We start from the raw sequence: 24,933 nt of genomic DNA, 5'->3' as shown, positions 1-24,933 counted from the left end.
CACTTGAACTGTACATTTCTGTGAGAACATTTCCATTTGGGGACTTTAAACAAGATTAATCTTGATTTATATAAAAATGCCAAGAGATGAAAAAAATACTCCAAAACTAGGAAACCTGAATCCTGGTTTTTATTATAGGCTTTTTGGCTTAAAAGTGATATTTTCTTTTCTAATTCCTTTGGCCAACTAAAGGTAAAACCATGTCTTCATATAAATGAACCAAGCTTTCATATTGCAGTTTCTGTTATTTAACTTTTAACTTGCCTGGAGCTAACTTGGTCATCTGATGTACTGTGTTCTCCCAGTACATTGAACTGTGTGTCTATTTGTGGTTGATATAGATTCCTAAATATGACTGCACCAAAAATATGTGCCTTTACTGCTATCAGTCGCTAATAAGTTGACTTCATTCTGTCACATTTATTATCCTATTTTCCAGAATAAAATACCATGTCAGTTTGAAAACTGTGTGTCCAAATAAATGATAGGCATCAATGAGAAAGTTCTTAGTGCTGTTGGAATAGTAATGGGTCTATGCATTGGGCCTGGTAAATTGCCAGTGATCACAGTCATTTGGGAGCCAGATATAGGAGGATTGCAAGTGTGAGCCCAATCTAGGCCAAGTTAGAAAGACTATCTCAAAAAACAAATTTGAAAAAAAGACTGGAGGTGTAGCTCGAGTGGCCAAGTGTGAGGCCCTAGGTTCAATCCCCAGTACAACAGGGGGAAAAAAGAAAGGAAAATTGACCTTTATGGATTATTTCATCACCTACACCCTGTCCTTGCTTTGAAGGTCTCTATTTGCTCTATCACTCAAGGCGGATTTGTCGGTTCCACATTGTTTGGAGATAGTAGCCTACTTTTCTCTAATCCTATGACTCTGTCAGCATTCTGGAGATACGTGCAGATTTCAGAGTTGGTTTTCATACTGAAGCTGTAATTGATGGCTGTGTTAATAACCCTGCCACATGTTTGAGGAACCATGTGTGTCAGGCCTTGCCCAATATGCAGAGGATAGTTCCAGTCACAAGTGTGTTTAAGATTTTCTTTGCCCCGAGAAACTCATGATGATGTGCAGACAGTATGGAAAGTCCGTGTTAATAGTCTCTTTAGGAATGTGGCAGCATACATCGGAGATTCGGAACACACTTCAGTTTCACGTTTTGACTTACATATGCCAAATGGTGAATTTCTGTGGAATCTCGGACCCATGAAAAAAACCCAACTCAAATAGAGTCTGGCTTACGGCTCGGAGTTACTAGCTGCATAGCTGAGAAATGCTTCAATAAGTGCAATCCAAATTGAATGCATATGTTTCTCTGGGTCCAGAGACTCATGTTGTTCTTTCTTAGCAGTTTCCTGGAAAAAAGTCTGGGAATTTGTCTTCAGTTTCTGTCATCAAACTTTTTAGACAGTTATTTGTTAATCAATGACTTCTTTCTTTTTTAGACTTTTTTTTTAAAGCATACATTAAAAGTACAAGGGGTTTCATTGTGATAATTCCATAGACGCATATAGTGTTCTTTGAGCAAGTTCACCCGCTCTGTTATATTCCCGTAATTCCTCTCCCTTAAAGGACTTCTTTTGTAGTGAGAATTTTGTGCACATACCTCCCCGTGCACTTACAAGGCAGGTAGTTTTTAAAGGACAACGTTGAAACACAGGTTCAAATAAGAAGGAAGTGTTGAAAGTCATCAGGTTGAAAAGATGAATGTATGTATGTACATATGTATATGACATAGCAAGTTTCTGGGCACCATTTGCCCAGATGGAGGTAACTCAAAATAGCAAGCTGGAAGAAAGAATAGAACTGAAGACAGGAGGAGATCAGAATTCATATTGCCAATCTAATGGGTTTTCAGTAGATAGAGAACAAGCAGCAGAGGTTTTGCAAAGGAAGTGATGAATTTCATAGGGTAAACTCACGTTGGCAAACAGCTAAGTGGGAAATGATTCCTTGTTCTTCCCTGAGCTACCCAGAAAGAGTGATAATAACAAGAAATGGAGACTTGTTAACAAAACAGATATTATTCCTGCTTAGTTTGTTATTTAAACTCAGTGGTAGGTAGGCCAAGTAATATGAATGACATGGCAGATGGGAGGGTGGAGAGCTAAGAATTGAGAAAGAGAGGTGGATAAATCATCAATTGCCAGGATTTCTGTTGCACAATGAAGGCAACAGGGTGAGAAGAGAATCCCCAAGGAATTCTGGATACCACAGAGAGGGGTGACTTTATTGAAGAAGGGACCACAGTGTTGATGGCTCTACTTGATCGAGAAGTTGCTAGAGTAAACTCATGATCTGTGCCCCTTCTGGGATTTCAGTAAGCATTTTAGTTGTTCATGGGTCTCCACTGCTCTGATGTGGGCCTCTCATTGTCCAGAGCTATGTGCTCATTTTTTGTTAACTAAGAGAACCTGTACAGACTACTTTTAATTAGTAGAGAAGGAATATAACTGAAAATGTGGTGGGGCATGGCCAGTCATCAGATACTATTGATATAGAGCAGCATGGATTGAGAACTGAGACCACCCACTGGAGGCTTGGCATTGTGTATAGGGAAGTATTCTTTAGGGTCCTTGGGCTGTAATCTTGGGCATGGTTAGCCAACATAATTAGAACTGGTTTGAATGAACATGTCACTTACATCAAGATCTCTGTGTGTTTAGAGAAGCCTTATGCCCCTTACCTCAGGAAACATTTACATTGAGGACAAGCAGAGCATGAGATGTTCATACAAAGTCATCTCTCACCTGATCTATTCATAAGTCTTCATAATAATGGCTGCTATGTTTTAGTTACAGGTTAAGCTCTGGGCCTTATCCTTTACCCATAAATTTAATTATCACAGAACCATACAAATACATACTTCTCTGGTCTTAAAGGCCTTCTTTTTCTTGTATGTTATTTCTATTAGCCCATTTCCAATGAAATACAAAGTCTACCTCACATACTGATTCAGATGCTTATGAGTCAAATACTGTCACTAAGAACGTTCTGTCTTATCCTTAGGAAGTCTATGTCCAGTGGAGAGGCGGGATGTGACAGGGCTGTGGCAGAGCTATGAGGGACATTGGGAGGGGACAGAGAACACTGTTCTCCTTGATGAGAATTCTTCCAAGTTTAATCCAGTGTCGTTAAGCTTCCAATGCACATAAAATAAGGGCAGCCTTGGGTAGAGCCTTCGTCTGTAGAAATGGTTGAACATTGGCTATTTTATAGATGTCACCTTGTAAAGAGGTTCGGTCTCATGGCAATTGAACTTCTCCTGGGCTTGCTTCTTTGAAGAAAGCCTAGATAGTTGGGCCACAAAATTAATGTCCAGTTATGTCCTAGTAGATTTTCCTCACAGTATATGATCTTTATGAAAAACAGAAGCGCTTTCTCTCAAGCATCTGAAACTCTCTTTTAAATTCCAGATATTAATGAATGTGAACAGCCAGGGCTCTGCGGTCTTCAGGGGGAGTGTCTGAACACAGAGGGCTCTTTCCACTGCGTCTGTGAACAGGGCTTTTCCATCTCCGCAGATGGCCGTACATGTGAAGGTAAGATAAACCATCGGAAACCTATCATTAATGTGTGATAAAGTAGCGAGGAGATTGCTTTTCTACTTATACCAGCAAAGGCTCTGAAAACGCTCAGCAGAAATTCATAATTCAAGGCCTCAAACTTAGGTCTATCAAGGAGATTCAGGCCAGAAAGCATAGCACGGGAGATGGTGGGATTTACAAATCGGATGATGCAAGGTTATGATGGTGAAAAACACTCACCGATGGTTCCAATACTGGTACTGAATTAACATGGGGAAATGTATGGGAGTTGGGGATTCCAGGTACATGTTAAAGTTAACACCGTGGTACCGTCCTTGCTGTAACGGGCCCTGCCTGTTTTGACTGTGCTTTGTGTACAGCATCTTGATTGTTCTGCTTATTTTTTTAATGGCTTGCTTGATTTCTCCATAGCATTGTGGACAGAGATTTCTTCTTTTCTTTGTTTCTGGTGCCAGTACTTGGACTTGAACTTAGGGCCTAAGCATTGACCCTTAGCTTTTTAGCTCAAGGCAGGGACTCTCCCACTTGAGTCACAGCTTCTACCTTTGGCCTTTTGTTGGTAAGTGGAGATAACTCTCATGGACTTTCCTATCCTATCTGGTTTTGAACAAGGATCTTCAGAGTTCAGGCTCATGAGCAGTAGCTAGTATTATAGGGGTGAGCCACAGGCACCTGTATTGAATGGAGATTTTTCTAGAATTTCTCTAATCTCCTTAGCTTTAAGCTAGTTTATTTTCTTACCTATCAGTATTTATGATAACCTAAAAGGTCATCAAGTCCAAGGCATGAAGAAACCCTTTGCTTCTCATTCCCAATGCAGTCCTTGTATGTGTGCAGGACTACAGAACTGATCTTCTCATGAGATTCACATTCTTGATGATCTAGTGTGGTTTAATAAAGGGAAGAATATCTCATTCAAATCATTTTTAAAGTAAACTGAGAAAGTTCCTACAATCATAATTTCAGAATATAGGTTATTAAAACCCAACCATATTTTAAGAAGTCTTACAGTGAAAGTCTCATTCTAGGCCTAAGATTATTTGCTCTAAGAAATACTGCAACAGGAAGTGTCTGCTGTCCTTGCTAGCACCCAGTGGAGTCACGCCAAGGACCATCAACCAGGTTCAGCTGAAACCAATTATTCTATTGGGAGGAATAAACTGATCTTATAAAAAGCAGGAGATTGTTGAAATTACTCTCCTGCTGAGCAGACAAAACATGGAAGCCAGATTTTGGCTTTGAGTGGAGGAGAGATAGAAGAGGGTGGGGTCCAAGCACACAGAATGAGGGGGGATTGGAAGGAGTCAGAAGTTGGGAAATGGAGAAAGGCAGCATAATAATGTGGGCGATGAGAGATTTACAAGGGATCCATGCTCCAGTGGTTCCCATTTTATGTGAAGTTTATATTTAGAGCTCCAAGACTAGAGCTTTTAGAAAAGACACTGCATGAAGGCATACATGCTTATGGCGCGCTCCTCCGGCCATGGAGCATGCTAACCTCAGTCACCAATGGAGCAGGTTTGGAGAATCCCCACATTGCACACAGACACAGGTTTGCTCTAAGTCATGGGTGGGCAAAGTCCTCCACTGAGAAAGTGCCAGTGACAATGGCTGGTGGGTTGTGCCATCAAAGGCTATATTCAGAAAAAGTAGGACATTGTGCCAAGTGCTCACTCATCAAAGCTGTTGTTCTTGACAAATATACCACATGCACATTTATTTTGTCTTTTGTACTTACCCGTTTTTTTTTAGTATTGTAACTTCCTAAAAGACTAGAGCCCACCACTGGACAGTTATAAAATTGCTCTAATGTAATTACAGCTCTAATTTTGCTAGTCATTGACTTGGCAAAGACTTGTATTTTTTTAAAAAATGTGCTTTTAGAAAACTGCTAATGCTTTGTAAGTTGCTGGGCTCGTTGAGTTTGCTGTCTTTGATATGGGGCTAATGTGATCTTATTTCAAAAACTAGTCAATTTTACAAGTAATAAAATAGGTCATTTAGAATCTTGTGTGGATCTATGGTAATGTAATAAGAAATCTGCCTAGTTGTTAGGGATGTTATTCTCTTTCTCGAATAAGTTGTACAGTGAGTCCTCTCTCTCTCTCTTTTGGTAGAGCTTAATCCAATATACTAAATTGGTCCAGATTTTCTTTTGTTGGACTTAGCCTGCAACTTAGGGCTCTGGTGCATTGTCCTGATTCTACCCCTGGCTGTGGTGTAAGACAGAGCCAGCTCATGTGATCTGGATTTAGCAACAACGCTGGTGTGCACAGTACTTGAATTCCTACTGAGAAGTGGCTGGTACCCTGATCACATTTCCCATTCACTAGCTTCCTTCTGAACCACTGGTTAAACCAACTATGTTGATGCTGGTGCCAACCTAAACATCCCAATGAGGGTGAGGGACCCCAAGACAGCAGAAGGAAGGGGCTTTCCCAACTTCCTAGGGCTTGGAAGTTCTCAGCATCTGGTCATAGTTCCTGAACCATGATGAAGAGGCAGGCTCTGTGTATAATCTGCCATGGCATGGTTGGTTCTACAAAGGAAGAGGAGTCCCTCTGCTTCCTTCCTTGCTCTTATTATCATATGGCGTCGAAAAGGTGAGACCCTTGCTTGTTTCTCCCATATGAGAAAAAGAACAGTGTTATTTGAAGCTTTGGTGGAGTGCGAAATTGAAGGGGGTGAGCAGCTTCTTGTCATTCATTTCCTGAAATATTTACTGCATGCCTACCTAGTACCTGGCACTGTTTTGGAAGCAACACACCACACATACAGTTGTTTGCCAGGTGCTTTTGGCTCGTGCCCATAATTCTAGCTACACAGTGGGCTGAGATCTGAGAATAGTGGATTGAAGCCAGTCAGGGCAGTCAAATCCAAGAAAAAGTACAACAAAAAAACAGAATAGAGGCATGGCTCAAATAGTAGAGCCCAGCTGTGAGTAAAGCAAGAACATAGAACCCTGAGTTTAAGCTCCAGTACCAGAACACACACACACACACATACACACACACACACACACACACACACACACACACACACACAGAGTATTTTTGTCCCAGTGTCACCTGCAATGAATGAAAGGAACCAGGATTGTATAAATAATATAAATGGGATATTGAATGCATTTACATTCAAACAATACAGTTGCCCTTTCTAGATAGAGGTGAGTGCAGGATGTAACACACTGATATGCAGCATATAATACAATGCACAAGTTGTTTTCTCCAACCTCACAGCTGCATGTCAGCATTGCAGGGAACAAAACTGTTTTGTTTGGCAGCCTCCCCTGTGCTTGCCTATGGTGTCCGAGTTACCCATCTCTGCCACTTTTTATTCCGCTTTTTGCCAGAGCTTTAATCTAGTGTATAAAAAGAAACGTTTCCTGCTTTCCTTCACTCTCTCACTGTGTTTCCTCCTATTTTTTCTTTACGCATTTATTTACACATTCATAATTATTCGATGTGTCTACTTTTCCCTTTTTTTAACGTGGAATTTTAGTTCACATGAGGGATTTTTGTACGTTGCCGTGGGTTTGGCTTCTTCTTCAGAACATGTGGGAGAGGAGAGAAACAGGAGGCAGTCAGGCTTCAAGGGCCAGGTCACCTCACCCGTCCCTGGCCCCTCAGGAGACACCACCGGGTCCCTGATGTCACATCATTTCTGTCTCAGACTGTCTTGCACTCAGCTTGAAGCAACTCTGCTCTTTCATCAAGTGTCCAGACTGAGAGTTTGTGTCCCATTGGAATTGAGTCGCTCCAGTCTACTCACATGATAGAGCAGCCATATTGATCTCAGCGGGTTTCCAAGGGAGTCAGCAACATCGCTGGGTGTGGGGAGCACCAGTGGCCTAGGGGACCCAGACATTCCTGGTTATTGTGGCTAATTGGATCTCCAAATCATGTGCAAAAATCATGTCCAAAAGCCCTGTGTTTTTGAAAGCATTCTCATTCATTCATTCTACAAAAATGTATTCATTAAGCATGGACTGTGTGCCAGTCACTGTCCTAAGCCCTGGGGTTATGTCAGTCAAAAACAACCACAATAAAGAACTCCAGTTTCTTGGGAGAAATAAACTAATAGGTAAGTAAAAAAGTATGTTAGAAACTGTAAATCCCAGGAGAAAAGGAAAATGTAGCATATAATAAGGGGACTGTTGCCTGGGCAGGAAAGTCTGTGAGACTCTTATCTCCAATAAACCACCAGAAAACCAGAGGTAACACTGTTGTTTAAGTGGTAGAGCGCTAGCCTTGAGCTGAAAAGAGCTGAGGGACAATGTTCAGGCCCAGGGACAGCATTCAGGCCCAGAGTTCAAGCTCCATGACCAACAAAAAAAAAATGAGGGGACTGTTAAGGATAGAAAAAGAGAGAGAGAAAGTGAGAGAGAGAGAGAAAAGCTGGTAGGAAATAAACTATAGTGATCAGAATTGGCTCTCTTCCTCTATAAGTAGATTTAAAATAATATTACAGTATTACAAGATATATTACAATTTGTATTTGAGTTAAAAATATATATCCAGGTACTGGTGGCTCATGCCTATAATTCTAGTTACTCAGGAGACTGGGATCTGAGGATAGAGATTCAAAATGAGTTCATGCAGGAAAGTCTGTGAGATTCTTATCTCCAAGTAACTACCAAGAAGCCTCAAGTAGAGCTGTGGCTCAACTAGTAGAGTGCTAGCCTTGGCCAGAAAAACTAAGAGATAGCACCCAGACTCTGAGTTCAAGCCCCAGTGCCACTGGCACACACACACATATTCACACACATACACATGCATGTACATGTGCTATAAGAAGTGCCTCTCATTCACAAAATGGTCTTCTGCTGGCTAAGTGGTAAATCTGTCTTTTAGTAGACAAAAGCATGAGATGGCCAGCAGAAAGTAGTCTCCCCATGGCCAGCATGAATCCTTTTATCCAGACTGGGGAGTGAAAATTGAGTGAGTACAAATGAAAGGTGAGGCCCAGTGCAGACCATGGATTTTGGTTGATAGCGATGAGTCCATGGAAGTTCATCAATGTCACCATTAGAATTAGGAATCAGGAATTCAAAAGCAAGAAGTAGAGGAATAAGAATGAGGAGTCAGGGGGCATATGGAAACTCTGTGTAATTTTGCTAGGGATCTGAAACAGCTCTTTAAGAAAAAGTCTATTTTTAATACTCAGACACATTTCTGGCATTACTTATTTTTCATTGGAAAAGAAAAAATCATAACCTTTCATTTTAAATTCTATATTCCTCTCCTGCATTTTTTCTCCGCCGGAGTGATGATATTATTTCTCACTTTTCAAAATAATCCTCGGGATGGGAGTACATGATGAACAGTTTCTGCTCCTAGTTTTCAAAATAATTCTAATATGAATTGAGAATTTTATAGCTACAAGGTTGAGAGGGAACATCTTGTAATATCTAGCCAGAACACTGACTGGTGCAGCAATTTACCCAAAGTTCTCTGAAAATCTATTGTTAAAGAGCTATAGAGAGGCTGGGAATGTGGCTTAGTGGTAGAGTACTTGCCTAGCATGCATGAAGTCCTGGGTTCAGTTCCTCAGTACCACATAAACAGAAAAAGCTGGAAGTGGCTCTATGGCTCAAGTGGTAGAGTGCTAGCCTTGAGGACAAAGAGGCTCAGTGCCCAGGCCCTGAGTTCAAGCCCCAAGACTGGAAAAAAAAAAAGAGCTGTAGAGACTTTAATTCCATAACCCTTTTAGGTATTTACTGTAAACCACTCCTGGTTTCCAAAAGGGAAAATGTAACAGATGCACCTAGCAAAAGAGCCAGTTTCTTGAAGCTTACAGTAATACCAGAAGGACTAAGAGAAGATGGCTTCAAACGCAGCCTATTTGTATGTTCATTAGAGACCTTCAAAACACAGGAAAGGCAACATTACCAAATCCAAGAATAAATGAATCACGAGCAAGTGTGGTTGTTGGTGAGACCTTTCTAAACGTTTTCTATACACAGTGTAGAACAAAAGTATAAGACCATTGGTGACAGTGTCCCAAGAAAATTGGGAGTTTTGTGGCAAAGAGAGGAAACTTTTTCTATCCATCATCAAAGAGGAAATAGTTCAGAAAATGATTGAACCAAGTAGGACACTGAGATCCCTTGACACAGTAATATATTACATCTGCCTACTTGGCCCAGAGATTTTTCAAGGTGTTAGTAGTTTGAAAAGCTGGAGGTGAAAAATCTACTGAAAGAAAACAAACCTGGGTAGTTTTTTTTTTTAACCTCTCTAATGGAAGGGTATTGATTCTAATGACTGGATTCACTGTCTCCACATGTTAAAAGAAGAAAGGAAAGAAGAAAAAAGAATCGGGTAAAGGAAGTGCCTGTCCCCTGTTCACCCTTACTTGTTCACCCTTCCTTTCCCTGTGAGAATACGTCTACAAAGTGAGCAGCAATAGATGACGAGATTGTGAAGTCATTAGAGAGTGAGCTGAGGAAATTGGGGCTGGAATTGGGACCTGGAGTCTAGATTTTCCATGCATGGCTTGATGATCTTCTATATATCAGCATTTGTATAAAGAAATTTCTAATAGCAATTTAAAAAAATCTCAAGAGCTCTTTCTAAGCCTCTCTTCCCGGCCCTCCCACTTTTGGTCATTGCTGACCTTTTACAACTGAAGAGCTATGGAAAATCAACTATTTCCTAGCAGCCAAAAAATACCAGGCACAAGTCTGCCAAAAAACAAAGCCCATGAACAGGTCAGCTGACCTACACTCCTTATACTGATAGCCACTCCTACCCCGGACACTGGGTTTCTTGAATCTATTTGGGTGAATTATTTCATATCATCAACAACTAGAGTTCTTGCCAGGTCATGGAAGGCTCTTTGGGGAGTGTGTGTTTTAATATTTTAGACCTTAATTATATGTCAGTTCCAGAAAGTTGCTTAATGTAAGCATCAAGTTGATGAACTATTAGGAAATTTGGATTCCTGGTATAAGTGGATTAGGGCTAGATAGTTCATATATCTGATTCCCTGACTTTATTAAAATAATGGCTGTAATAATAGTAGCTGTTGTTCATAGAGTTCTTGCTTTGATCCAGTTCCTATGCTCAGTGCCTGGTACCTGCTTTGATTTTAATCTTCACAGACAAACTGTACATACGTGAAGTATCAACTGGAGTGCTTTGGGCTGCAATAAAAGTAGGAAATGTATTACGCTGATAAGAAGCACAAAGGTTGTCACCTTCACATCCTGCAGATCTTTGTTCAAACACTTTCTCTGTGAGCCTTTTTCCCAACCTCCATTCCTCAGATTCCCCACGTAATGAGTGCATTTTGTTCACTTCCCCTTCCTGCTTTTTGCAATTTTCTTCATTACCACCCGTTTGTGTTAGTAATTCATGTCACTTTTACTGAAGGACTCAGGTCATTTTCTCTAAGCGCTGTGTGCCATGATGCATAGTTAGGCCACAATGAATATTTGGTGAATAATGAAGGAAGACAAATTTGGACTATTAAGAAATACTTGTAATAACATTGCCAGGCATCAGTGGCTCACTCCTTTCATCCTAGCTACACAGTAGGCTGAGATCTGAGGATTGCAGTTTGAAGCCGGCTGGGCAGGATGGGCTGTAAGATTCTTTATCTTCAGTTAACTACCAAAAGCCTGTAAGTGAAGGGGTAACTCAAGTAGTAGAGTGTCAGCCGTGATTGAAAAAGCTTAACGACAGCGTTCAGGCCATGAGTTCAAGCTTCAGCATTGGCACTAGACACTAGATATTTTGGAAGGAGGGGGATAGACCAACAGATAGATAGAGCAATGAGTATTGTATACTTTTGCACAGCTCTCCCTGCTTTTTGAAGACATAGTTATTTAAAGCAAATCCTTTCTTAATTGCACAGCAGTAGTTAGGAAGTTTTAGAGCACTGATCTGAACTCTTGCTCCAGGATGTCAAGGCTCTGTTATCAAAGTATGAGTGCGTCCTCTCCCCATGTCTGTGTGAAGGGAACAGTGCCGACCGGAGCTGATGGGGGCTGACATGCATCATCTGCAATGCAGCCTATCCCTCCCCCCACATGCTACAAACCTGTTCATGTCACTGTTTCAGCACTTCTTGCATTGGTTCCCGGAAGTTGATTCTTTAGTATGTGACCACTTACAAGGAGAGAGCATGTATCAACTGTTTATTTATTTGATTTTTTGGTCATGAGTCTGAACTCTGGGCTTGGGCGCTGTCCCTCAGCTCTTCAGCTCAAGGCGAGCACTCTACCACTTGAGCCACAGTGCCACTTCCGGTTTTCTGGTGGTTTATTGGAGATAAGAGTCTCACGGACTTTCTTGCCCAGGCTGGCTTTGAACCTCGATCCTCAGATCTCAGCTTCCTAAGTAGCTAGGATTACAGGCATAAGCCACCAGTGCCCAGCTCACCTGTTTATCTTTATGGTATCAATGCTCACAGGATATGCGACATATAGTAAGCATTTGTAAATGAAATTGTCTAGTAATTCCAAGTCTGGATATAAGTGAGTTATGCCATGAGCCCCAAACTCACTTAAAGTCATGTCACATGGAATGTGATACTTCATTTATATATAATTCGATTTTTATTCTTCACCCTGGATGTTTCTCTAAGAGTTTCATACGACTGGCTCTCCATTCACAAATGAAATATCTGACGTTTGAAATCGTGTATGCACTGCTAGTAAACTACTGGCCAGCACCAACACTTATTTGCACTTGGATATTGGAGCTGTTATTTCTAGAGTTATACTGTATATTTTCTGTGGTTTCATAATTGATCTTTCTTGGCTTTCTATTTGAATAAAGAGAGAGAAAAATTAGAATAGTGAAAAAATAATGAGAATTTTTTTGGCTGATTTTATGTTGCCTCCGGGATCGGTGCGTCAAAAAGATGAATCGAGAGTTTGACACACTTGGCCTGTGGGTAGGGCTTTCTTCCAGTGTCACTGGCAACACCTCTTAGCATACGAAAGACGATAAGAAATGAGAAACTGGGTAACAAGCTCTGAATCTGTAATAGACATTTCTTTTAATCTTGGGTTTTCTGGTGTTTTGTTTTGTTTTGTTTTGCCAGTCCTGGGGCTTGAGCTCTGGGCCTGTGTGCGATCCCTCAGCTTCTTTCACTCAAGGCAAGCACTCTACCACTTGAGCCACTTCTGGTTTTTATGAGTAGTTCAGTGGAGATAAAAATCTCATGGAGTTACCTATCTGAACAGGCTTTAAACAGCGATCCTCAGATTTCAGCCTCCTGAGTAGCTAGAATTACAGGTGTAAGCGACCAGCTCCTAGCAAGATGTTTATTTCCTTCTTTCCTCCGTCCCTCCCTCCCTCCGTCCCTCCCTCCCTTTCTTTCTTCCTTCCTTCCTTCCTTCCTTCCTTTCTTTCTTCCTTTTCTTCAGTTGTGGGTCTTCAATTCTGGACCTGAGTGTGATCCTTGAGCTCTTCAGTTCAAAGCTAGTGCTCTACCACTTGAGCCACAGCACCCTGGCAGTTTTCTGGTGATTAATTGGAGATAGTCTCATGGACTTTCCTGCTGGCTGGCTGTTAACCTCAATCCTTGGATCTCAGCCTCCTGAGTAGCTAGGATTACAGGCACGAGCCACCAGCACCCAGTGATGTTTATTTTCTTAACTGCCTCCCCATATAAAAATGTAAAACTATAAAACTGACATAGATGATACAAACATAAATAAATATAAGTCAAAGTAATTATCATTAAAATTGGTAATAGCATAAATATAATGTACATTTCATATATATTATCTTTTGTGAGTAATTGTGATAGAAGAAATTTGCAATTGGTTCATTTTCTATTCATTTTCTAAAGAACATTGCCTGGGCTGGGAATGTGGCTCAAGTGGTAGAGTACTAGCCTTGAGCAAAAGAAGCTCAGGGACAGTGCCCAGGCCCTGAGTTCAAGCCCTAGGACTGGCAAAAAAAAGGAATATTCTCTGAATGGAATTTATTAATAATAGAGGTAAAAAGTCACATTTTGGAGGTGGTTCATTACATAATAATTATAATTCCTAGCCTGGGAAAGTGATTTCTATTTTTAAAGATTTCTTGTTTTTTCCTTTAAATTTTTAGAAATATTTCTTTCCTGCAGCAAATTCAAATCCTTCTCATATCTTTTTTTTTTCACATGCATTTCCTGGGTATGTGAGTGAGTGAGTGAGTGTGTGTGTGTGTGTGTGTGTGTGTGTGTGTGTGTGTGTGTGTGTGTACATGCCTGCCATTCCTGGGGCAGGACTTAGGGTATGGGCACTGTCCCTGCGGCTCTTTGGCTGAAGGCTAGCACTTTGTCACTTGAGCTACATACAGCTCCATTCATTTCTGGCTTTTCAGCAATTAATTGAAAAGTCTCAGAGACTTTCCTGCTAGAGTTGGCTTCAAACTGATTTTCAGATATCAGCATCTTGAGTAGTTAGGGTTATAGATGTGAGCCAGTGGCACACACCTGGCATGTTTTATAGCGTTCTGTCACCTTGGTGGGAAGAGACAGGAAGAACATGTCTTTATAAGCTCAGAAATGCCCTTCAGATTCTTTTTTGTTTCTCTAATGTATCTCTGATGACATATTATGTTTAAAGGTTTTGCTTTTCTGAAAAACAAAGCAGAGCAAATTTTATGTTTCAGAAAACATATCCTCCTTGCTGGCGCATTCTATATTTTTTTTCCTTGAGGGTTTCATATGTTCAGCTTTGAATATTAATATGCAAGATCAAGTTTTTTGCAATTGAATAAACACCTGGCATGTGCAGTGACTCTCCATGCAGAGAGAACCCTCCAGTCCACCTTGGATCTCTGTTTTCAGGGTAAGAAGATATTTGCCCAACACAAAGTCTATGCTTTCCAAACTATATAGTGACACAAATGACCTTTCCAGATACAAACACTCAGCCTCCAGAGTTCCTTCACTAAGGAAAAGCCTGTTTCCCCATGTTCTTGGTCATTCACAGAATGAGCTTGTCAGTTCAGTTTGAAATGTAAAACCTGATGTGCTGTTTGATTTTTTTTTCTTTTATTGTAACTGGTAAATTGAATGTGACTCCATTCATGAGAACTTTCATACTGGCCTTCATTTGAGTAATACAGAGGGGATCTTCTGTACATTTATCCTGCTTGTCTTTAAAAAGCTTCTCCAAAATGAGAACTAGAAAGAATTAAAATACTTAAAATAAAACATAGGACTGTTTGAAGTATTTAAGACAATCACAAAATTTTAAAAAATTGACAGTCTGGATTAGAAAACAAAACTTGCAACTAGGTGCCAATGGCTCATATTTGTAAACCTAGCTACTCAGGAGGCTGATATATGAGGATCACAGTTCAAAGCTGGCCCAGGCTAAAAAGTCCCTGTGAAACATTTATCTCCAATGAACCACCTGAAAACCAGAAGTGGTGCTGTGCCTCAAAGTGGCAGAGCACTAGCCTTGAGCAAAGGAGCTCAGCAATGGCACAATGCCCAGGTCCTGAGTTAAAGCCCCACAACCAATGACGAAAGAAAGAAAGAGAAAGAAGGAAGGAAAAGAAAAAAATGAAAGAAAATAAAACTTGAGAGCTGCTTACAAGAGAAAAAAAATCATGTAATATAATGAGAAAATGAGTCAAGAAAAAGCAAGCACTGACAGCCGCAATAAGAAGAGACAGCAAAATGTGTTGGTAGGCACCAAAAAAGATTATTAGATTTGCATTTCTTTTATGGCTAGAGATGTTGAGCGTTTCTTCATGTGTCTATTGGACATTCTTATTTCCTCTTTAGAGAAGACTCTCTTTAAGTCTTTAGCCCACTTGTTAAGGGGGTGGCTGTTTCTTTAAGAATTTGTTTTTAGGGGATTTAATTTTTTCAGCTCATAGTATATTTTAGATATGAGACCCTTGTCTGTTGTATGGCTAGTGAAGATCTTCTCCCCAGGGATGTGCCCAAAGGGGAAAACCACTGTTAGTGGGCATGTAAACTGGTTCGACCAATCTGTAAAGAAATATGGAGGTTCTCAAAAGACTAAATATAGAGCTCCCCTATGACCCAGCAATCCCACTCCTGGACATTTACCCAAATTGACCACAAACAAGACCATACTAAAGCCCAGCACAACTGTGTTCATTGTAGCATTATTTACCATTATTTACTGGAACCAATCCACATACCCCTCAGTAGGTGAAAAGATCAAGAAAATGTGGTATATATACACAATGGAATTCTGTGCTTCCATCAGAAAGAATGACATTGCCCCATTCATAAGGAAATGGAAAGACTTGGAAAAAAAATCATACTAAGTGAATTAAGCCCAGACCCCAAAACACATAGGCTTCATAGTTTCCCTCATTTTTAATAATTAGTGTATGTCTAGTATAGCCCTAACAGAGGATCACAATAGCTCATTAGCTATGTACGTATGACCAAATAATATGATGCTAAGGAGCCAGGCGCTGGTGGCTCACTCCTGTAATCCTAGCTACTCAGGAGGCTGAGATATGAGAATTGCAGTTCAAAGCTATCCTGGGCAGGGAAGTCCGTGAGACTCTTATCTCCAATAAACCACTCAGAAAACTGGAAGTGGCACTGTGGCTCAAGTGGTAGACTACTAGCGTTGAGCTGAAGAGCTGAGAGACAGTGCCTAGGCCCAGAGTTAAAGCCCGACAACCAATAACAACAACAAAAAAAGATGATGCTAAGCAAAATGAACTCCAAGATATGGAAACAAGAGGGTTTTCTTTGTTTTTTTTTAATGTACTGTGTGTGAGATGTTATTTCTTTTTTCATTCTTTTTTCCCCTTTGGCTTATCTCCTGTTGTCACTGTTATTTGGTTTTGGTACCCTGTGTCTTGTATATACATTTATCTGATTGGAGGAAGGGAAGGGGAACAACAAAATGGTGAGGCAAATGGCAAAGGGTGAACCAATGCAACAGAGATACTCACAAAACACTATATTGGAAATGAATTTTACAACTTGGGGGAGGGAGGGAGTTTGGGAGGAGGAAAAGTAGGAGAAAACAAGGGAGGGGGGAACAATGGTTGACAAGAAATGTACTCATTACCTTACATTTGTAACTGTAACCCCTCTTTACATCATCTTGACAATAAAATTTAAAAATTTTTGAAAAGGGCAATCCACCAGGGAGATAGGAAAATTCTATATTTAATTCTACTTTTGGAAAACTTTAAAAATTTAAGTCAGCCAACTAAATTAAGCCACTGATGAATCTCCAAGATAACTAGTTACTTACCTACTAACCAGACCAAAAAGTTAATAGGGTCATTATCAATTTCAACAGTATAACTTACTATTTTAATGGAGTTCAATATTTTATTTGTTTATTTTTAATAAGTTTTTTATTGTGAAAATACTGTACAGAAGGGTTACAGTTACATGAGCAAGAAAATGAGTACATTTCTTATCAAGCATCGTTGCCTCCTCCTTTGTTTCCCCTATCATCCCTTCCCTCCCACCTCCTCAACCAACCCTACCCCCCCAAGTTGTAAAGTTTGTTTTTAGAAACAATAGCAAGAATGAAAAAAACCACTTGTGTCTCTATCTTGGGGGTTCATTTCGCTTAACATCATCTTATCTGATGTTTTCTGCTTGTCCCACACAGATGCTAGTTATTGCAAATAAGGGAAACCATGGGACCTAAGTTTCTTTGGGCCTGGCTTACTTCACTTAATATTTTTCCAAGTCTTACCATTTCCTAACAAATGGGGTGATGTTTGAGATGAGTACTTGGTAGCCCAAACCTTTGCAAACCTTAGTCCATAAGATACTACTTTATGTTGTACTCTAAAAGCTATTATTGTTTGACATTTTACATTCGTATTTATTACCCACCTGATTAGTTTTTGCTTTTGGTATAAAAAAGAGGCTGAGCTTTCCTTTTTCATCAATGGATGTCACAGGAAGTCATCATTATTTGCTGACAAGTGTGTCCTTCCCATTGATCTGTGACTTGGGGATTTACAATGTAGTCTGATATGTTAGGTCTATTTCTGATTTGATATAATTTGACATTTTACAATATCAAGTCTTCTAATGCATAACTACGATATATTCTCTACTCATTTAGGTTTTTAATTTGACATTTGGTATACTGTTTGTGTAAAATGTTTTGGAGGCTTAATTCTTGGATATTCAGTACTTTTATGTTACTATGAATAGCATTTACAATTTTCATAGGGCTAAATTTTATTTTTGAACATTGGTCTTGTATATATGACCGTGTTAAATTCACTTGTTAATTCTATTTGTTTATCTGAAAATTCTTTTAGAATTTCTGTATATAGTCTTATTTTATACAAGTAATAGTATTTGTATTTCTTCTCTTCTAGTGATTATACCTTCTACCTTTTCTTACCTTACTACATTGTCTAGGATCTCTACTATATCTAATCAGAGTCTGTCATTCCTGCTTTTAACAAGGAAAAGATTAATCTTTTTCTACCTCCCTTCCTCCTTCCTTCCTTCCTTCCTTTCTTCCTTTCTTCCTTCCTTTCTTCTTCCTTTCCTCCTTTCCTTTCCTCCATTTCTCTCTCCCTTTCTTCCCTCTCTCTTCCCTTTTCCTTCCCTCTTCCCTTCCTCCCTCATCTCCCACTTCTTATATGGCCCTGGGATTTCAACTCAGGATTCTGCACTTGCTAGAGAAAGCACTCTACCACTTCCTTTGTGCCATGGACTTAATTTTTTTTAGTGTGATGTTTTCCATAGATTCTTTTAAAATAGAAACTTTATAAAATGTTCTTTCCACTTCTGCTTCATTAATCATGAATACTTTTGAATTTTAATAGATGCCTTTTCTGCCTCTGTTAAACTAATTATATTGTCTCAATATTCTGCTAATATAATGACTTACTATACTAGATTTCTAGCAGTCGAAGCACAGTAGTGTAGGGCTGATAGTGTCAGTCTATGTTACTTGGGGCAGTAACAGACAGTATCTATCTTGGCACTCTATTGTTCTTGATACACACCTTGAAAAATCCAAAGATCCATATCTATTTTTTTCTTTGACCATTGAATTATTTAGGAATATTTTGCTTTATTTTTAGATATTTGGGGACTTTCTAGTCTTCTTTTCATTATTGATTTCTGCCTTACTAGTACTGTGCTTAGTCAGTGTCTTCTAACTTCAGTCCATGAACCTGGCTAGGGCTCAGAACACTATTACTTTTAGATATGCACCTAAAATTATGTCTATTATGTGGCTAGGCACAGGTCAATTAGGGCCAATTTGCAAATTATACAGTTGAACTTGTTTGTGTCTCTGCTGATCTTTTTTTGTCCACTTATTACATAAGTAATTAGTTTTGGAGCTTTATCAGTTGCTTATTTCAGTTGGCTTGCTTTAATTTTAAATGCTTTCCAACAATAGGTTTAAATATAGAATTTTCATTTTTCCCCAAGGAATTCTCTCTTTTTTTTTTGTTGTTTCTTCTTATACAAACTATAGCTTGCTTTCTCTTGACCTTGCCTTCTTATTATACTAAATGATTTTTTTCTCTTTTTAAGTAGCTTGCAAGCTTTGTTTTCTAATCTAGACTGTCAAACTTTGTTATTAGGATATTTAATCTTATATCTTTAATATAATTACTAGTATTGGGGGGAGGGTCAAGTCCAAATCTCACCCTTTGTTTTTATCTGTCCTTTGTGCTTTTACATTTCCTTTTTATTTTTTTGCTTTTTTTAGTGTTTTAAACTATAGCCCCCATTGTTTATTTATGATGCTTAACTTAACAATGTATGAGAAGAAATAAAATGTACCAGAAGTTCTATTTATAATCTGAAACATTCACTCAGGATTGACTTTCACATAATGAAAAGGAATTGTGGACGACTTCTATGTGTGTACTGGAGAAAGTTTGTCCTCATTTCCCCCAGGTGATTACCCATTTCAGGAAAGGATTGGGAACAAAGTACTTTTCATTTTCATTCAGTACAGTCTCTGAATTGATATTCAGAAATTTTCGCTTTTGGGCCTGAATCTCCAGAGTTTCCTGAATGAAAACAAATATGCCTTTATATGCAAAAATTCTTGGCTAGTTTAAGAAGCGTTTGGAAGAATTTATGTGGGGATTTTTGGGGCTTATGTTTTTAAATTTTTGTTTGCTTGCGTGTTTGTAATTGCAGTTGTTAAGAATTACTATGGTATCTTCACTTAGGTATGTGAGTAATTAATAATTTTTATAAACTTTGCCAATATGATCGTAAAGAACCACCTTGAGGCCGCTGGAGATGTGTGGATGAGGTGTGTGGATTGGAAGGTGGCACATATCCATGTTGACTTTCTGGCATTGGTGGATGCTCTCTGGCCATGCAAGATAGGTTCTTGTTAGTAGTGGGCGTGCCTTGCTCATGCACGAAAGGCTCCTGACATTGGTTAGTCCATCATTGCCACACAGTAATGATCCTTGTGTTGGGTTATCACACGCTGACGATGATTAGGGTCAAGGGTCATCATGTCTACCACTAAGCCTCAAATGATTCAGAAAACATTTGTAGTGATAGCAGCATGGGAGAGCGGTGTGCATGCCAGCGACTGTGAGGCTGTAAGAAATCCTTTGTTCTGTTTCTCACTGGGGTTTGAAGTCGGAGCCTTGAGTTGCTAGGCAGTGCTCTGCCTCTCCCCATCACCTCACCCCCATTTTGTTTTTATGAGTTTGGAAGTAAAATTTTGCATCACATAATCAACTTTTCAAAATTCCACTGATGAGTGAGATTATGTAGCACTCGGCTTTCTGTAACTATTTCACTTAACATACTAGTTTCTAGGCTCATCGATGGCATTTATATTTAAAGGTTTATTTGATGCAAAATGCTGTTTGGCAGTGGGACTAGTGGAGCAATTGAAAATCACAGAGTGTCTCCCAGGATATTGCCAGGATAGTTAGTTCAGGATAGACATGGGTTGCTAATGCTCCAGTACCAATAGTGTGCTGATAAGAAAAGAAATGAATGACTCACTAAATTTTGTTTTGTTTTGTTGGTTGTGGGGCTTGAACTCTAGGCTTGGGCACTATCCCTGCATTCTTCAGCTCAAAGCAAGTGCTTCACCGCTTGAACCGCTGCACCATCTTCTGGTTTTCTAGTGATTAATTGGAGATAAGAGTCTCACAGACTTTTCTGCTGGGGCTGGCTTTGAATTGTGATCCTCAGATCTCAGCCTCCTGAGTAGCTAGGATTACAGGCATGAGCCACCAGCGCCCAGCTCACTAAATATTTTAAGAGGCAGACGCTGATAAACTAGATTGAAGGTAATCCTGGATGAACTGTATGGCGTGAAGGAGGAGGAAAATGGACTAATCATAGGTTCTGACTTTAGCAAGTAGCTATTTGGTGGTGGTATTTGCTGATACAGAAAAAAAAAGTGAAGCAATTTATTATTATTTTTTTAATGCTAGTGATTTGAGCCATTTGTTGTTGGTGTCTCATGCCTGTAATCCTACATACTCAGGAAGCTGAGACCTGGTAGATCATGGTTCAAAGCCAGCCCAAGCAGAAAAATCAGTAATATTTCATTTGCAATTAACCCGCAAAATGCCATATGGAAGCTTGGCTTAGCTTGGTTGTTTTTCACTCCCCAGCCTTGAGTGGAAAAAGTCAAGTGTAAAGTCAAGGTTATAAGATTAAGCCCTGATACTGGCATTAAAGAAAAAAATAAAGAGTGATGTTCGTTTACTAAATAATATGTGTGTGTGTGTGTGTGTGTGTGTGTGTGTGTGTGTGTGTGTGTGTGTGTGTCAGTCGGCAATTGGATCACAGTGGGTTTAGTGTTTAAAAAAGTCTAGGCTGGAGCAATTAACTGGACACCATCAAATATAGATGGTATCAGAAACCATGGGAATGGATAAAAGCACCAGGAGAGATCATAGAAGGAGAAAAAACAAAATCACAGGACTAAGCCCTGAGAGACCTCAGCACTTACAGATCAAATAATTAAGTCTATCTAGGAGTGGTTCAAATACTAATTGGAGACCCATGAGATAGAGGACCACTGAAACTGACAGAATGCTTCAAAAACAATGTGGTCAACTTCTGTGAGTTCTATTAAGATGACAACCAAGAAGAATCATTTAGGTATATTGGCTCTATCAAGAGTTGGTTCTGCTGCGTCTTATATAGAGGTGCCATCCAATAGGAAATGAGAACTGAAGAGGGAACACAGCATGTGTGTAAAAGTCAAGAACCCTGGCTGATGAAGGGGTCTAAATCTGTTTGTAACTAAAAAGATTATGGTGCAGGAGGCTCTCCATTATTAACAACAAGCAATGTTTGGTCCTGACAGAATGACCCAATAGGGAGCAAAGAAGGAGGAAAGTAAAACATACAAGGGAAGAGGGCCCAGTGGAATAGCAAGTACCTTAAGAACCCCATCACGGCCAAAGCTCAGCGGCCATGTGGCTAAGCTCTTCTGCTGCTATGCCTGGAGAAACACTAAAGAGGTGTTACTTGATAGTAGAGAGTTACTTATAGGAATGTTTCAAGGGTAAATCATTCTGTCATTATGGGTGATGAAGCTGGCGTTCAGATGGGTGACTGAAAGCACCAAACCCACTTAGAAAGCCATTGCAGAACTTCGGATGTGAGATGTTGAGGCCCTAAGTAAGGCTGATGTCTTGTGGAGATCTAGCCAAGAGAGAAAATCAGGAAGGTAGAGAGATTAGATGTGTAGAACTAATCAAAGAGACCTCCCTCACTTTTTGAAGACATTAACTAGGGATGTTTGTTGTTTTTAACTTGGTTTCCAGTAGAATGGCTTTATGACTAAAGAAAACGTGTTGTCTAGCTCATGGTTAACGAAAAATCACAGCGAGCCAGGTGCCAGTAGCTTATGTCTGTAATCCTAACTTCTCTGGAGGCTGAAATCTAAGGATTGCAGTTCAAAGCCAGTCAGACAGGGAAGTCCGTGAGAGTCTTATCTCCAATTAACTTCTCCAGAAAATGGGAAGTGGTGCTGTGACTTAAGTGGTAGAGTGCTAGCCTTGAGCTGAAGAGCTGAGAGACAGCGCCCAGGCCCAGAGTTCAGGCCCCATGATTGGCAAAAAAAAAAAAAAAATCACAGTGATTATTTCTTTTTTCTGGAACTCAGACCTGCTTACAGACATCAACTGGGATGCTCATATCATTAGTTTTTGGAGAATAGTATAAATAAACCTCTGTGACTGTTGAGCACCTTAAGATGCTTGTCTCTCATCAAGTATCCTTGTTTTCTAGAATACACTTGTAAGCTGTAAGACTGCGGCCTCAGTCTTTTCTTTTTTTTACTTTTTATTGTGAAAATACTGTATAGAGGGGCTACAATTACATGGGCAAGATAATGAGTACAGTTCTTATCAAGCATTGCAGCCTCCTCCTTTGTTTCCCTTCCCCATCCCATCCCACCCCATCCCCCACCCCCACCCAACAGTCCTCCACTCCCTACCAAAGTTGTAAAGTTCGTTTTCGACATAACAACTTGTACATCTCATGGTTGCAATGGGTCCGCTTCTTTTAGGCTACGAGTGATCACAGGTTCTCACATTTTGGGGCTTTATTTCTCCCATCTGTGTCAAGTAACGACGCGATAGTCAGCTTGTACAAAAGAGCATCATGTTTTTATTAATGACGAGATAAGAACCAAGTCCTTCTCTGTAACATATAGGCTTGTGTTCTCCAGCCTCGTGGATGTTGCCAGACCTCAGTGGACCTTTTTTTTTTTAAAGTTCTACAATATCCTATTGCATTGTCTGGACTATCTCCAAATCCAGTTTTTAATTTCCTATTGGCTACACTTCACTTCTTTTTTTCAGTCTTGTGCTCATCTTCTACTTAACGCTGGCTTTTCCGCTATGCTATGAGAGAAACTTTAATCTCTGTTGGGCCAACAGCCATGCCATTTTCAAATTCCTTTGGGCAGTCAGTTAACATCTTTCAGTCCCACTTCTTGGCTAGGGTTTGCTGTCTTCTGGTAGGCCTCTGTTCCTTTCAGTCAGGAGTATGAGGTCTGCGTTTCCTCTGAGCAGAAACTCTACATCCTTTCCAATGTTAGGACCTTTTCTTTTCTTTCTTTTTTTTGTATCTGTTTTTCCAAGCATTTGGCACTAAATTTTGGACCAATTGCAGCTGAAATAGTAGGTCATTTCCTCTTTTTTTAAGCTTAATGTTTATTTTATTATCTTTAAGTAGTTATACAAAGGAGGTGCCACAAAGCAGTTGAAGAATACAGTGCATCTTGATCAGTGTCACCCTCTTGGTTCTTACCACCTCCTTTGCCCCACCCCTTCCCTTGGTTATCTTAATTTTTGATATATACAATGAATAAAGCCAACCAAGAATGCTTATGCTAGATAGCATTCTGGGTCTTCCTGACTCTGTCACCCCATTGTGCCTGATGCGTTTTCTTCTGAGAGTCTTCCTAGAGAAACATCACCTGTTCTACTTAGATATCAATTATGTTGAAGCTTCATGTTTTAAGGTCAAAGATGCGAGGTCTTTTTTTAGGACAAGAGGCAAGTCCTTGTTAAAACTATCCGTTAGTATGTGAGGAGTCCATGGGTCGCGGGCAGTGTGTTCTGACTTCTGTCTCTCAGTGAACACATACCAGTATGTGGTTCAATCAATCCACAAGGTAGGGGAGATCTTTTATAACCACCACTAGTTAAGAAGCAAGCCGACTAACTTGGGTTGAGAAGATTGTCCTTAACGAGGACCACTCCTTTGCCAACTCTGCCACTAACTGCTGAGTAACCTTGATGCAAGTCACTTTCCCTCTCTAGGCATCCATTTTCTGGTTCTTAAAATAAGGATGCTAGCTGGGCGCTGGGGACTCACACCAGTAATCCTAGCTATTCAGGAGGCTGAGAGCTGAGGATCAAGATTCAAAACCAGCTAGAGCAGGAAAGTCGGTGAGACTCTTATCTCCAATAAACCATCAGAAAGCCAGAAGTGGCACTGTGGCTCAAGTGGTTGAACACGCGCCTTGAACTGAAGAGCTGAGGGACAGTGCGCAGGCCCAGAGTTCAAGCCCCATGACTGACAAAAAGAAAAAAGAGAGAGAGAGAGAAAAAAAGGATACTGAACAGGATAATCCTCAAAAATTTCCCTTAAGGCAAAATGGGTGGTATGGTTCATCTAAAAATGTTCTGACATCAGAAAGACCACGTCTCTCCCCAAGGGTGTAGTAGCTGCAAATATGTGTGTCAGTTATTCATGACCAAAAATGACATCCCACTCCCACAATCCCCTGTCCGGTGTCCTGGCAACAGAGGAGCTTACAAGTCACTCCCCCTTCCCCTGATGGGTTGATATGTTCTGCCCTAATTTGGAAAAAGGGCATTGATGAAACAAGGGTTGGTATTAAGCAACCGAGGAAATGAAGTGTGTGTGTGTGTGTGTGTGTGTGTGTGTGTGTGTGTGTGTGTGTGTGTGTGT

At 40.0% G+C, this 24,933-nt stretch overlaps 1 protein-coding gene across 2 annotated transcripts in view; it reads left to right on the top strand.

The window, feature by feature from the left end:
• Nucleotides 1-24,933, top strand: part of Ltbp1 (latent transforming growth factor beta binding protein 1) — a 228,864-nt gene that overhangs the window by 151,650 nt on the left and 52,281 nt on the right. For both annotated transcript variants that reach the window (XM_013013664.1, XM_013013663.1), the window contains exon 20: nt 3,421-3,546. In XM_013013664.1, the coding sequence (XP_012869118.1) occupies nt 3,421-3,546 (126 nt within the window). The remainder of the gene's footprint in view (nt 1-3,420; nt 3,547-24,933) is intronic.

Source organism: Dipodomys ordii, unplaced genomic scaffold (assembly GCF_000151885.1).
Source record: "Dipodomys ordii isolate 6190 unplaced genomic scaffold, Dord_2.0 Scaffold20, whole genome shotgun sequence".
Lineage (NCBI taxonomy): Eukaryota > Metazoa > Chordata > Mammalia > Rodentia > Heteromyidae > Dipodomys > Dipodomys ordii.
The sequence above is the reverse complement of the archived record's forward strand: the minus strand, read 5'-3'. Positions and strand labels throughout refer to the sequence as shown.